The sequence below is a fragment of the Sparassis crispa genome (assembly GCF_003851025.1).
Source record: "Sparassis crispa DNA, contig_000008F, whole genome shotgun sequence".
Taxonomy (NCBI): Eukaryota; Fungi; Basidiomycota; class Agaricomycetes; order Polyporales; family Sparassidaceae; genus Sparassis; species Sparassis crispa.
Window position 1 is genome coordinate 150,998 of NW_020939755.1, and position 14,163 is coordinate 165,160.

General features: G+C 53.0%; 8 protein-coding genes and 1 non-coding gene across 9 annotated transcripts; 2 read left to right on the plus strand and 7 right to left on the minus strand.

Moving 5' to 3' along the window:
- Window positions 1-195: 195 nt before the first annotated feature.
- Window positions 196-1,340, minus strand: SCP_0900520 (hypothetical protein; the record flags this gene model as incomplete). Its single annotated transcript, XM_027761287.1, has 2 exons — window positions 196-1,009; window positions 1,069-1,340. The coding sequence occupies 2 exons, from the start codon at window positions 1,338-1,340 to the stop codon at window positions 196-198; spliced, it is 1,086 nt and encodes a 361-aa protein (XP_027617088.1).
- Window positions 1,341-2,010: 670 nt separating this feature from the next.
- On the minus strand, window positions 2,011-3,669 carry SCP_0900530 (hypothetical protein; the record flags this gene model as incomplete). The annotated part of the gene is made up of 1 exon (XM_027761288.1): window positions 2,011-3,669. The coding sequence occupies one exon, from the start codon at window positions 3,667-3,669 to the stop codon at window positions 2,011-2,013; it is 1,659 nt and encodes a 552-aa protein (XP_027617089.1).
- A 622-nt stretch (window positions 3,670-4,291) lies between these two features.
- SCP_0900540 (hypothetical protein) lies at window positions 4,292-5,136 on the plus strand (the record flags this gene model as incomplete). Its single annotated transcript, XM_027761289.1, has 5 exons — window positions 4,292-4,450; window positions 4,509-4,689; window positions 4,748-4,776; window positions 4,831-4,905; window positions 4,966-5,136. 5 exons carry the CDS (start codon window positions 4,292-4,294, stop codon window positions 5,134-5,136), a joined length of 615 nt encoding a protein of 204 aa, XP_027617090.1.
- A 398-nt stretch (window positions 5,137-5,534) lies between these two features.
- On the minus strand, window positions 5,535-6,670 carry SCP_0900550 (hypothetical protein; the record flags this gene model as incomplete). Its single annotated transcript, XM_027761290.1, has 4 exons — window positions 5,535-6,279; window positions 6,330-6,407; window positions 6,464-6,564; window positions 6,617-6,670. 4 exons carry the CDS (start codon window positions 6,668-6,670, stop codon window positions 5,535-5,537), a joined length of 978 nt encoding a protein of 325 aa, XP_027617091.1.
- A 1,098-nt stretch (window positions 6,671-7,768) lies between these two features.
- SCP_0900560 (hypothetical protein) lies at window positions 7,769-8,145 on the minus strand (the record flags this gene model as incomplete). Its single annotated transcript, XM_027761291.1, has 3 exons — window positions 7,769-7,820; window positions 7,879-8,001; window positions 8,054-8,145. The coding sequence occupies 3 exons, from the start codon at window positions 8,143-8,145 to the stop codon at window positions 7,769-7,771; spliced, it is 267 nt and encodes an 88-aa protein (XP_027617092.1).
- Window positions 8,146-8,910: 765 nt separating this feature from the next.
- On the minus strand, window positions 8,911-9,007 carry SCP_t0900570. Its single transcript has 2 exons — window positions 8,972-9,007; window positions 8,911-8,946 (listed from the first exon to the last, which is right to left on the minus strand). It is a non-coding gene; the product is annotated as a tRNA-Pro (tRNA).
- A 217-nt stretch (window positions 9,008-9,224) lies between these two features.
- SCP_0900580 (hypothetical protein) lies at window positions 9,225-11,399 on the plus strand (the record flags this gene model as incomplete). Its single annotated transcript, XM_027761292.1, has 7 exons — window positions 9,225-9,269; window positions 9,318-9,561; window positions 9,623-9,685; window positions 9,750-10,144; window positions 10,196-10,576; window positions 10,638-10,717; window positions 10,772-11,399. The coding sequence occupies 7 exons, from the start codon at window positions 9,225-9,227 to the stop codon at window positions 11,397-11,399; spliced, it is 1,836 nt and encodes a 611-aa protein (XP_027617093.1).
- A 501-nt stretch (window positions 11,400-11,900) lies between these two features.
- SCP_0900590 (hypothetical protein) lies at window positions 11,901-12,962 on the minus strand (the record flags this gene model as incomplete). The annotated part of the gene is made up of 2 exons (XM_027761293.1): window positions 11,901-12,478; window positions 12,752-12,962. 2 exons carry the CDS (start codon window positions 12,960-12,962, stop codon window positions 11,901-11,903), a joined length of 789 nt encoding a protein of 262 aa, XP_027617094.1.
- Window positions 12,963-13,916: 954 nt separating this feature from the next.
- On the minus strand, window positions 13,917-14,141 carry SCP_0900600 (hypothetical protein; the record flags this gene model as incomplete). The annotated part of the gene is made up of 1 exon (XM_027761294.1): window positions 13,917-14,141. One exon carries the CDS (start codon window positions 14,139-14,141, stop codon window positions 13,917-13,919), a length of 225 nt encoding a protein of 74 aa, XP_027617095.1.
- Between the last annotated feature and the right edge of the window lie 22 nt (window positions 14,142-14,163).

The following is a 14,163-nucleotide window of genomic DNA, read 5'->3' on the forward strand; positions in this document are numbered from 1 at the left end:
TCAACCTAATCGGATAGGCCAAAAGGTTACAGGACCAGATTTAGACAGCCTCAGATATCACGAATGAACAGGAAGGCCACAATTCCATACTCAAATTACTGTACCGTAAGAACATAAACAATCATAGACCATAGCGTTGGAACGAGCCCGCAGCATCACGACAGCGCATAGCAGTACAGCAACATACCCTCACCTCTAATCCTCTATCGTAAGACCAAACCAAGATGGGATCTGAGTCCACACATCCTCTCGCGCCTTCGCTGCCGATTCCGCAAAGTCCGCTTTGCATGCCGCGCATAATTTGAGCCCGCATTGTTTCTCGCCGTCGGAGAAGTCTGTGCGCGAGAGCATGTCAACCGCCTGCAGCAGCGTGAAGAGCGGGTCCGCGTCACGCCCGCACGCAATGCCGCCGACGGAACGTAGGATATTGAGCATGATGAAGTAGAACGACTCCCGGCAAGCGCGCCCCTGGTCGTGCTGCTTATTCTGGCAGCCTGCGGAGATCGGGCGAAGGCTCAGCTCGCGGTCGATGAATGCGGCGACATAGCGCTGGCACGTCTCGCGCCCAGCGAGCGTGGTGTAAACCTCGTGCTGCGAGAGGCACACGGAAATCTTCTCTTCAGTTACTGGTGGCGCGCCAGGTTCGGGAGGGGAGGAGGGGTGTGGCGGGGGGAATGGTAGCACGGAAATTTCGCAGCCAGAGAGAATTTTACGAGGAGCATAGCGAGAGAGGTCGTAGAAAGCAGAAGGGAGGAGAGCATCGAGACCGAACTCCAGCGCGAGCTGAATGACGAGAACGGGGTGCGGAAAGCCTTGGCGGGGCTTGTACCGGCCTAGGGAATCGGTCACTTGTGTCTCCCTGACATCCCAGCCAACCAGAGTGGTCGGCCAGTCAGCTTCAAGCCGAGATAGACAGCGCAGGCGCAGATGCTCGATCATGTACTTCGTGGACAGACGAAGGACGGCGGCGACAGCAGGAAAATCACCAGCTGATGGCTGCGCAAAATACCTTCAAAAGACGTTCAGCCATCAACAATATGATCTACGATGCGGTGAGTCACAACTTACATTCCGTCGTATAGAGCTCTCAGCAGGTGCAGCACGTCGGGAGGAGAGTCATGCAGCTCGACCCAGGAGCACCCCTCGATCGTCTCTTGCTGTGGGGGCTGAGGAATTAGAAAGAGATCGCGGAAGACGTCCGAGTGCCGCTCGAGTTGGCCGCGATGCACCTTGAAAGCTGCTTGGCCTGCCAGGAGGACGATGTTCCCATCGGAGAACCACACGTCGGATTGGATGAGAGCGCGGAGGTTTGCGTAGTGGTTCAGAGGTGAAGACCCCATCTCGGCGGTGGGTGGTAGAAGGGGGAGAAGAGAGCTAGGTCAGGCAGCAAAGGTTGACGTCCTCGTTGATTCATCAAGGTTAAGACTGATGGCTGGCTGGTACTCAGCTGACCCGACGATGCTGAACGATGCGAGCAGTCAGATTCAAAATGCAAATTCAGATCAAAACCAACGGTAATAAGTCAAATTCATGCTTTGAGACGAATAGAGATGGCCTAGCCTGAGTTTGCGCAAATGGCTGCTAGTAACAACATAAGGGTGCTGTACTGAGGCTGATAGTAAATTAGACTTGGAGTCACCGTGGAGAAGCTATGCTTCTCCGTGACACAACCGTCGCTAAAACGCGTCGCCGTGACACAACGCGTTCTTTAGTCACGGACGCATCGCACGTCGCTATGGCATTGGCCTGCGTCGAAAGCAAAATGAAGACTACCTTCGAGACGTGGCAGAATCACCACTTCTCGGCGGCAAAGAAGGCAATGTCTGAGACAATCTGAATGAGAGCGAGCAGTCAAGTTCACAACACAGTCAAAAGTATCATAACACAGCAAATAGATAGGCTGTGTGGCAAGACCAAAGGTTCGATACATAGGACAAGTGACTGCCCGAGGAAACTGCGCCTGACATTGATGCAAACTGGCACCATTACTAGGCTCAACGTAGACCCAAATCAACGTGGCAGGCTAATGTCGACTGAGTTCGGAGAAATCACCGAGTATGGGACACGTGTCGGTGTATTTGACCCGCCTGGAGAGATTGGAGTGCGCAACACCGAAGGCGGAGGTGTCCCAATCGTAATTGCAGGTAAAACCTGCCGAATCTCTGTAGGCACAGGTGTGGGATCGGTCCCAACCTGCGACTCAGGCGACGGATACGTGTGCGCAGGCGGGGTGTGATAAGGCTGAGAATACGCCAGCGAATGCTGTCCTCGTACTGTAGCAGGGCTATCTCCTACTTGTCTGGCAGCTTCAGAAAGACTTCCGTACGTCGTAGGAGCATGCGGGATCATGCGCATGCGCGTGCTGTCGTCCCCGCGATGAATGTGTGGGCGCACCAGTGGCTTTGCAGGGGATGTGCCTATCAAGTCGAGCTCCTGATGCTGGCGGGTGGTGTAATACCACGAGTTCGGCTTTGCCTCTGGACTGCGTGCACGACTAGATTGGCTCGGAAAGTAGTCGACCGCTACGGGGTACGAAATCCACGGAAGGTTGCGCAAATCGACGAGTAACGTCCGTGCGCGAGTGATGTGTGCGCTAAAGGAGTCGTCGAGAGGCCGCTCTCGAGACTCCATCCGGACGTAGTCCGCTGTAGGAAGGGGGTTCACCTGCACCGGGCTGTTTACGGCGACGGGCGTACTCAAGAACGCAGCAGGCGGCGGAGTAATATGGCCTCTACCTGCCATGACAGTGGCATCATCCTGTTGCTGCCCTGGGACTTGTGAGTGTTCGTATGGGTTCTCGAGTGGTGCATCTAGGTTGTTACCCGGGATGTCTGCGGATGCTTCCTCATCCACGTACGACAGCTGTGCCGATGGATGCTCATACGAATAAGATAGTTGTCCGCCCGACGGTTGCTCCCAAGAAAATTGTTCCGCCTGCTGCTCGTGGAAACGTCCTGACGGAGGCGCTACAGGCATCTCCATTCCCTCGACGTAATGCACGTTAGAGAGATTTGGAACCGGTTGTCCAGGGTCATCGTAGCGCGGCAATGGTGTCGTCGACTCGGGCTCATCCGATAAGCCCAGACCTAAGGTACCCTTCCGTGGAGGTTTACGATCCAGCAGCTGTCCTCTGGATATCGCTCTAGGGAGTCTACCAAGTCTCTTGACGAAACCTCCAACGAAGGTTTTCGCCTTTCCCTTGTGTTTGGCAGGCTCAGCAGGACCCTCGGAGGGACCTGGCTCGCTATTCCAAACAGGCTGTCCATACCCTTCCTCTACGTGTTCACTCTCCCCGCTTGCGCCGACAATCATCTCCTCCGTATCGAATGGATCCCATTCGGGTTCTGCGTCCATTTCCGGCAAGTGCTCCGGGGGAGGCTGTTCTCCGTTGTCGCGCTCTGTGACCAGCCTCAGGATCTTCTGTTGCTGCGAGTCGGGCATTATTCGAGTATTAATAGCTGGAGAAGGGAGAGGCGGCCTCCCAGAGGAAGGTCGTGAATAGGGTGGAAAACTAGAGATCCAACTCGGACTGCTCGCATGAGTGACATGGGATGTTCGACGTATACCTGGGCTAGTGGGATACGGCGTATCGTTGCTCGTGAAGTTTGGGTCGAGATGGAAGCTCTGTGCGTCAAGGAACTGAATACCACCAGTGTAGTCGGCCATCATTGAGTGGAGAGGATCGCGCAGGGTTACAGCGCAGTCTAAGACCTGGAGGTAAGGAGGTTCCGTCTAACCACGAGGACACCACGAGGAGTACACCACGCAAAGAAGATCGCACCGAGGTGGATAGGTGTGGGCATACGTTTGGCATACGTATAGCTCGCAGCACAGGCGGTAAGAACAACGGTGCTGTCGGCGCGAGGATGGCGAGATACTAATTCATTGACTTCGCATAACTCCTGGATGGTAGTCTACGCTTGAATTGATTAATCCCTTCACTTCAGCCCAAAACGATGTAGTGCAAGACTTACCTGGATTGACGCTTGGAACCCATGGTACACCGCAGGTGCTAATATCAAGATCGAAACCTCATAAAACGTGCGAGCATTCTCCACGAGACAGCAGTAAACATTCCCAACGTATTGTACACCAGAGAGCTACGGCAGAGGGTGATGGGTGTAGCAGCCTGCGGCGGCCCGGGTGAGGCCAGAAGATGATCGCCGCAGTCGACCTCGCTGAAATTGTACGTTCCTCCCGCTCCAGTGAGCGCAGTGCGCCCCACACGTATTAAGCGGCGCACAACCACGACATATCTGCACTATATACCGACTACTTTGACTTGGCTATTATGGCATCTCCTCCGACACCCTCTAAGCAACTCGAACAATCTTCCTCGTCGCAGGAAGGCTTGGTTCGTCCATTTGAAAATGCAAAGGGTCTACTCGTCGTACTTCCAGATACAATTGACGTCGAAGAGGAAGCTCGACTGTACGATGAGCTTTGTGATGTGAGTATGCAGTTTCTGTCTCCTTGCAGTCGACTATAATATCAAAGTAACGAAGTAGACTCCGATCAACTCATCCACAATCCCACCATCACCTCCCCACTCCCCTCGCGAAGCACAATCAGTTTTCTCCCGAGATATATGGCTCGGTGACAACTCGGGCGAAAGCCTTACCTTTACTCGCAGCGTCGAGATAGGCGGTTGGACGAGTGTTGGCGATAAGCTGGGGGGCGCGTATGTTGGTGCGTGCAGGTTCATACATGTGTTGCGTGTTCTTCTCGTTGTGCTCATAACAAACAGTGTATGACTGCGCCATCAGAACTAAGGAGGCATGACGCTCTTAATTCCGGGAGTTTTACGCCGCTAAACGTACGCATGCGCAGGGAATTGTCATTCATGTCCACAAGCGGTACAGCGCCTTCGCCGAATTGTACGCCAAGCTACGTGCCACGCTCCCCGTTCGTGATTCTTTCTCCGATGTCAACTTAGTCTTCTCTTACGCCGCTCCATTTGAACAGGAGTCTCAGCAGCACTTCGTGCCATTACTTCCGCCCAAGTCGCCACTGGCGAAGTTTCGCTCGACGTTTCTGGATCACAGAAGACGGCAACTCCAGTATTGGCTGTCCGCTGTCTTACTACATCCAGAGATCGGCGGGTGTCAGGCGGTTCGCGAGTGGGTCATGAACTGATTGATATGGTCTTTGTATTCCGATATTGTATGTATTGTCACCGCGTCTTCCGGATTCTTACCGCTATTAGATCTGATTGTCATTTGTCGTGGAACTCTGTTCTGGTCTGCGTGATCTCACCCGTTTGAGTCTTTTTGGCTTTGCGTGCCCAAATCGATGTTTATCAGCTTTGGTGCGTGCCGAGATTGAGGTTTCTCCGCTTTCTGCCCTGAAATTGTACCCGCAGAAGACGAGGAAATATTTGAGAATTCCCATTAAATTCGCGAAAGATCATAAAGGTCTATCGGCCGTCTGACGGCCATCAAAATACAATACTGAATAGCTGGCATAGTATATCTTGTCCACCTGTGACTCTCATCACGCTGCTGCACTTAGCGCCATCTCGCACCACGCAGAGACTAGTCATAGTCTGTGTAGATGTACCTGTGAGGGCGGGCTGGCAGTGGCTTGAGCACCTCTTGAGGATCCCCTCGTGTGCGTGCGAGAGGTGGCAGATACCGAGCGGTAAATGAGCTGGGAAGAGGCGCGGATGGCGCCGTGGCGTATGGCACAGACGGGAGGTTGTACACGTTACTCGCGAGTGCCTTTTTGGAGGGCATTGGATATGGCGCGAGAGCCGCCACCTCGCACAGCTCGGGCTCGGGTGAGATACGGTGAAGTTTGTGCGTACAAAGCATGGCGTGCAACGCGGATCCTGTTGTCTCATACGACTTGCACGACGATTGGTACCTTGTGGTCTTAGCTGGAATCATAGGGCTCTTCGATACCTGCCTGGGATACTCAAAGACAAAGCTCGTAGACGGCGGCGGGGCAGCTCCTACTGAGACCGACACAGGCTCGTCATCCTCCTGCTTAATCTGCAGCACCTTCGTGGGGTGCAGCGCCTGCCTTGATGACCCGGGATACACGCTTCTCCAACTTTTCGGCCTGAATTCCTGGGGCCTATGTATATCTATGAGCCGCCGGGTCCCATTAAGGTGCCTCGGTGGCTCCAGCGTACAATATGAGGACAGCGCAACACCGTGTTCGTGCGTCATGTGGCTCCGCAGGGTCTGCATTGTTGCGGTTGAGAAATCGCAACGGATGGGGCGACCAGAATAATCGTGCATGATTGGGACAGGACATTCAAGCATTGGCGCGCCACTATGCATGATCAGCGCGTTGTCTAAAGATATAAAGGTCATCCGACGTACTGTTTCGAGCGTAAATGATTCTCGAGAATTTCCAGACGGACGGACATATACCCACAACCTGGTACCGAGCAGTTCCTCCTGTGGTGAAGGGCGTTCAGAGCCACATATTCTGCTCGACAAAATGGAATGCGTACTGGGCATCTAACCGATGCCTTTTCGTGTGCCTATCCCAACAACCGTTCTTGATGACAACTATATCTGGCATACATGCCAGACAGAGCTTCGAGTCAACAGGCTGTGGGATAGGGTCGGTACTGTGTGATTGGTGCGACCACGGGAAAACGCACCTCGATTTCGAGAGAGGGTACGACGTCGGAACCATGGGGCTGGCGTGGCGGCATTGGGTATTGAATTTGGTTAAACCAACCAAAAGGTGAAGGTGTCGCACGAATGAAGATGGGGCAAGGAAGCTGGCCTGTTTTATACGCTTCGACGGCTGCGCCACCGAGATTGCGGAGTGCACAAGCGCAGGACCAGGCCCGCTTTGGTTCGCCACAAGACCACCCATCCCTAGGGCCACAAGCCTAATCAACTCGACTTGAAGTCAGCGAGTCTCTTCGGAGAAACCCTCCACAATGCAGCAGACAATGGAACCTACGCGCGAACCACATCGAAGTGTAGATCGGGATCGCGGAATTAATCATACTTCCAGCGGCGCATGAGCGCCTAAGCAGTGACGTCCGACAGTGGCGCGGAATCTATATGTTTAGTCGGGCGTATGGTCTTTGATGGAATCCGAAATTACATGTGTTAGAGACCCTGTAGCACTTCTGCTGTGATGAATTGGTCTGGACTCAGTTCGGTAAGGATACTGCCGTGACTGGTGAACAATGCCCTCTGAGGGCACAATGGACAAGGCAACAGTCATGATCATGGGACTAAAGGTACGACCTCAGGCTCCCCGGAACTTCCGGGGAGCCTGAGGTCGTAAGCTTCGCCAGCGCAGAGAGTCACAATAGTCAGCCAGGCACCACAGAAGGCCTCCCGTCAGCTGGAATTCGTCCAGTACGACCGGTGGGGAGATTATGAAAGAGAGGGACTGGTTCAGGCTTGGTGGCTGGGATCATTGGAAATCCTTCGATGGAGAGACGAACAAAGCGTTTAGAGTTCCTGCAAATATCGAAAGTTCTGAAGGACAGTCAAGAAGCTGAGAGACCACCAGACAATGTGGAGATACATCGACAAAAAAAGCACCCTGAGTCATTGAGTGTACAGTTGCTACAAACAAAGTTCATCAGCAGCTTTGCCGTTCTATTAAGGTAAATGGGATCATAACGCACAAATAACAGAGGCACCAAACCGATGCAGAAGGATTTGCAGAAGTGGTACAGGTGGCACATAGAGGGACAAACAGCAGCCTCTCAGAAGACGACTTAGGGGCATGAAGAAAGGAGAGAACAGAATAGAGTGAACACACAAACAGCAAGTGAGACTTCAGGCTATGTCCAGAGTGGTTCGAGTGGTAGGTAGAAGTCATCAGGCAATTTCAATCTGTAAAGAGGGTTGACATTATAAGAGCTCTCCTCGGTCATAGCTTGCGGGTACCGACCTCAGGATTATGCTATGGTTGAAATGCAGCGACAGTACAGACCGATAGGTAGTGAGGACTTGCTGCACCTTAGACTGAATCGGTGATTGCTTCGTAACGTGTACTCCGTTGTTCCAGTTTAATCTAAATGAGAAGGATGAAGAAAAGGCCATGAAATGTACCAGAAGCATCTTACTCTCGACCTGATTGACGTGCAGCGCAGGTATAAGTCTGTGCGCCGTTCGCTCCGTGACTCACAAATTTCACCGTATGACTGTAGAGAGGCATCACAAATTGCACGGCTACCTGGGTATATGCACAAGTAAGACTCGTCGATTCCGTCTCGTCTGTATACTCTCCGTGTTCATCATCACTCCCAGTCTGGGATGGATAGACCTATTAGAATATCTCAATACCTTCCGTGACCTCCGGTTCAGGACCCTACCTTGTCTTGAATAATTGCTATTCTGACTTTATTGGTTGCCGACTGTCACATACTGTGAGCATGGAATTCCAACTATTGAAAGACGTATGATATTGATGGGAGACTCATCTCTTCCTCGGGTTCCTGCCAGTGTATGGTACAAGTCAACATCGATAAGCCTCTGGTGTGCTGAAGGTACTTACAAGGGATTACATGATAGCTTGGTCGTGAAATAAGTCCACCTGTCACGGTAGTATATAATCGCCCTAGCACTATTCCGGAGTTTGCAAAATTTGTCCCGGAGCAGGCATCTTCAGCAGCGGTGATGCGGCTGTGTATGCAATCACACGTGTCTTCATCCCGAGTATGGTAGGCTGCATGAGATTCTGTGATGGTCAACGTGCTCCAAGAGACATGGGAAAGGGTAGTAGATGCGTGCGTAGTGCGAAGAAATCACTCACGATTTGAACGCGATCTCAAACAATCTTAAGTTCCGAGTTAAGCTGTGAATGAACACGAACATTTTGTCTCAGCATCATCGCAAACATTTGTCCATATCAATCTGATGAATACAAAATGCGCCATCGTACTGCACGCGATCTGTAACTTGAAAAAGAGTCAAAATGAATGGGCCCAACCGGGAATTGAACCCGGGACCTCGCGCAATTAACCCAATGACAGGTGGACAAACCCGAAGCGCGAATCATACTACTAGACCATTGGGCCACGCTACAAGTAGCGATATGGCTCATGATAGTAGCACTGTTGCCTTCTATTTGCGCTAGTGCCACTGGCACTCCATTATTCGTTCTACTCGCTGCTTGCTTTGCTCTCCTGCTATAACTTTATTGCTTAATGTGCCCTGCTCGCTGAACGTTGTATCTTGGGATAAATATATATCATCTGCCTCTATTTCTTGGTTATCAGGCCTTACACTATATCTATGGGGAACAAACAACACCGGGATGCTGCAGAAAAAGACGAACATGTGAGTCGGATCGTTAAAGCTTCTAGCAGAATTTTGACCGAGTTACAGATTGCCATGCTCGAGGCGCAGATTGAAGTGCATGCCGCACACACATCACAAATGCACGCTCGCCTATTGTCCACGCTCGACGCCATGGACGCTCTTCGCACGGCGCATTCACGAGAACTCAAAGCCGAGCGACGGGCAATAGAGCGACTTAGCACAAAGCTTGACCACTATTTGGAAGACCTCAAGCGGGCTGAGGCGAAGCGAGACGAGATGGAGGAGATCACGTCGGTGCTGCTCGAGAAAGGTGGGTCAGCAGGGAGAGGAGCGCTAGTCGTACTCAACGCTCATGTCCGTATCTATCGTAGTCGAGCTTTCGAAAGACTATGCCTTGTGGCCCCGCAGTCAGATTCACCTTACGAGCCCTCTTGGTCTGTCCGTCCGACTTTTGTCCCCACCATCGATCTGAGCATTGCACACCCTCGCCCGTTGCAGAGCCATTGCATGAGCAGCAAGGCCCGTTTCCCTCCGGTGATGCCAAGGTACTGCAGATGTACGCATCCGCCGTTGTGGCCTCTCTCCAACTTGAACTCGATGCCGAACGGCGTGCGCATGTGCAAACGCGGGATCAGGCCGAGTCTGACCTTATCTCGCTGAATGCGCAACTCGCTCGTAGGGAGGCAGAACTCGAGACGTGCATTGTTCACCCATGTCATGATCAGCCTACAGCAGGTCCCTCAAGTCTCCGATTGACGACGCAAATGTCGACGGAGGACAAACTGCCACCTGCAGTGGCCATGTTCACACGCGAAGAGGCGATTAAAGTCCTCGAAATTACCGCTGCAAAAAATCATGCCCTAGAGATCGAAGTGAAAGAACTGGTTGAGACCGTGAGCATCTTCTTCTCATCACATCTCACACGTACACATCAATACCTGCAGCTCGAGAAAGCCCGTCAAGCACAAAACACTCCAGAGCCTCAACCTGTGCCGGTTGACAGATTTCACACCTTCGCTGGCCCCAGAGACCACGTTGGGATGTTTCCATCCCAAGCTCATGATTCGCCGAGGCTCAATAGTCCATCCACTCCCGCACTGCCGCCATCGTCTCCTGGGCTGCCACCGTTTGTCCAATCCACACAGGCATCACCATCACCTTACAGTCTTGCTCAGAATATTGCGAACCCTTCGCCGCATGCATCTCCTGGTCAAACTCTGGTGCTTGTACGGCTCGAAGAACAAATCAAAGCCTTCGCGACAGAAATTGACAGGTTCAAAACCGAACGCGATACTCTCGGAGCTGTGCTGGTAGAGGGGCGCAAGGTTTGCCTTCTTTTTATTTACGGGAACTTCCACGAATTGTGTCTGACCCTGCCCTTGATAGAAGGATCACGACTCAGGGACAGGCGGAAACCCCCAAATTCATCTGAGACAGCCTTCGCACACCGAGGAAGAGTACACGCGGTTCGTAATCGTGATCCTGTGGATGCCAGCGGTTTCTGAATCTAATTTTTGTAGGCTGGTGCGTTCTGAGGACGCCTTGCGCCACGAGCTGGACGCGGTACGAGACTCATGGAAGAAGCGGGAAGATGAACTCCAGAGGGAGATCGAGACATTACAGCAGGCATTGTCAACAGTCACTCTCGAGCATTCCGTGACCATCTCAGCAGCACCTTACGCTAATAGACAGTCTGTACCTGAGAAAACGAATACAGCCCTCACAGACATTCTGGACGACGATAAGGCAGAGGTTTCAATGGAGCTCGCGACGCCACTCCAGCCGACGATCATTTCTCTGCAGGTGGACGACAACCATAGGACGGACGAGTGTCGGAGTTCCCTGTACATCCCACTGCCGCCATCCCCTTCTTTAGCCTCATCTACACCCCCATCGCTACCTAATCCACAAATAGTATTTCCCACAGCAGCTTCCCCTCGACCTCCGCGACAGGCAGAAGGAGATGCTGCCGGCCGATTAGACGAAATTGAGCGCGAACTGGCGCTCGCTCGCATGGAACTCGAGGAGCGCGACGAGGCACTACGGGAGCTGCGGGAATTCGTGGGGCAGCTCAGGGAGATGGTGGAGGCGAGCGAAGAACCAGAACCTGATGGCGAACAGCAGCGCGGCGACGGGGATGGCGGCTGACTGCTAGCGGTGTGCTTTCGGCGACTTCTTCGCGTGCGAACTCTTCGCGTTCGACACTCGCCGACTTCGATCTGATGCATCATGTCAGTGGTGATGGGACGAACGAATGGGATGTATTGTGCGGGTATGCGGTTCTTCCACAGTCGGAACGGTGCGGCGAAGGCGAGATGCGGTGGATGGGTGCAGGAGTGCAAACGTTATCAACTATGATGAACTGATCGCATTGCACATCACCGTGGGCATTCCAAGCGAACTGGTGTAATGTGATGTCTCGTACAACGTTTACCTTCCCAGCTCCTCCACACGCGCTTGGACATATCATGAATACACGCACTGCATCCGTCAGGCACAGCCAGATAATTGTGAGACCGTTACTCCCCGCCTTACTAACAGTACTTGAAACTTACCTCTTCGTCGGTCGGAATTTCACACTCGGAGATAGCCCACCTATCATCCCATGCGAAGTTAGCCGTCCTGGTTCTCCTTCGCCTTGGACTTCCGTCAGCTCGAGCTGCTCTTCGGGCCGAGGATTGCCATCACCTTGGGCGCAGGAACGTAAGTCACGCTCGTCCCGCGCAGGTTTGCCCACGGGCGCAGCGGGTCAGGTGCCGCTTTCACGAACTCAACCTCTGGTGGGGGTGGGGGAACGCGCCTCGCCTGCTCCTTATCTGCCTCCTTCGCCGCGCAATCGCGTGACGCCGAGCGAGACTTGGCGGGCGACGTGAACGACGACACGGTGACCTTCTTCGTCTTCGAGTTGAGCGAGAGGATCTTGTGGGTCTGATTTGTAGGGTGGCTGGATAGCGTGTCCGTGGGCGGCGCAGCAGCGGCTGTTAAGGCTGGGAATGCCCCGGCTGCGACGCGCGCCTCCTGCAGCAGTCGCTCCCGTTCATCTTGTTCCTTCGCGAGGGTATCCGTTATTTGTGTCTCGAGCATGGTGACCAGACCATCCCTTGCCGCGGGAGTAAGGAGGGGCGACTTGCAATGCGGGCAGGCATAAAGCGGTAAATGGAGCTCGCACAGAACGAGACCGCAATTTTGACATATGGGCGTGTACGGGGATAGCACATGCATTTGCGCTACAATGAGGGAAAATCAAATTTACTATCATGCAATGCGAATAGAAATTATTCTGCATATTCAGCTACGTATTTCTCAATGAATATGTGGTGGTTCGGCACGTAGGACGAGTTTTCCTCCACCTAGATGTGGGATACTCGGAATGCCCGGCAAACCGGCCACAGGCCAAGTGCATTCTGGGGAGTATGCATACGTGCCTACACCACACCACCACACCACCACGTATCCTGGAAGTAATACTTCGCCAAAAATGCAGCGGTTATGCAACATACCTTGGCAAAAACATCCACCCTTGGGATCTGGCTCGCGCAGCGTCGCGCCGACAAGAGCGTCCCGCAAGCCTTCGAGCCTGCGTACCTCCTTGCTCTTCAGCGGCTCTGCCTGCTTGCCGCTTCCCTTGTTCTTCGCCTGACTCCTCACAGGCGGTGGGATTCGGTCGGATGGCACAGAGGAGCCCTTCTTTCGCGAGACGATCTGATTCATGCTTGGTTTTGTACAATGTACGGACAATCGGAAGTAACTAGTGATGTTCGGTTGAAATGAGGCGGAATGCTGCTTCTAGTATCCAGGCGACTGAGGTCTGGATAAGATTCAGTCGTCCTCGCCAGAAAGGAATGTGAAGGGCATGGACGAACGCAGATTTGACGCGGTCAGAATTTAATTTGCTGTGGGTACGATTGGACGACCTACTGGCAGTACAACAACTTTTTGGAATCGAATACACTGTCGTGAAGGATGTACTTACAGGCTAGAGCGGATATGGCTTAGCAGGCGGAGGTGGTGGATGCCAAAAGTCCGAAGTGGCAGATGCGAGGGCCGGGATCGAGATCACAGATTGATGATGCGCTCCAATAATTTCCGCACGTAAAAGTCCACTGAACGTTGATCGTACATACAAGTCTGCACAGTACTTGCAGAAAATTTGATCGCAGATGAACCTCTGAAGATGGGAAGTGTACGTAGGTGTAGGATGATACTAAGGGAAGGTACGGAAGGTTGCAATTTTTACGAGTTATTTAGCACCGCTAGTACTCTCAGTGCAGCCTTCCTGATTGCGCATGCAGAGTCTTCGTTTCCGATTTCGTAGAAGCAAAACGGTATACCTTCGGCTCAGAACTTGCGGAAGGCAGAAAAAAGTGGAAGTACACCGTCATTGTCGAACATGGACGAGTTCGTGGTACCTTTCCTCGTGGGCGAAGAGCCCAGAATAGGCTTCTCATGCACATACAACATGCACGTAAGGACGCGCAATCTTCTATTCTCATACTCGTGTGACCACGACGCGAGTCCGCCTGGGCTTCCTCTAATACATCCACGACTCAGAATACCTGCACGCCGGATAGACTCAGCCCAAGCTGTAAGTACACCAGCCATCCATGGCCGTTGTAACCACAGACCGCACTCCACAGCACATTCAAGCACTCCATCTAGAACAGGCTAAATCCACGGAGCGCACATCACCACTATCAGTATGGACCCAATATTAGTCAGGCCTGTCTCCTCCGTCAGCATCTTCGCAGCTAGATCGAAGTAGACGATACCTATTCCCGGCGGTAATGGTGGCGAAGCCTTGGGCTCTGGCGGATCCACACCGGACGCACAAATGCAAGCGGCGATCCCGTCGGTCGAAGAAACGCAGGCGACGACCTCGCGCGCAGTCATCGGAGGGGCGCCTGATCCGGCC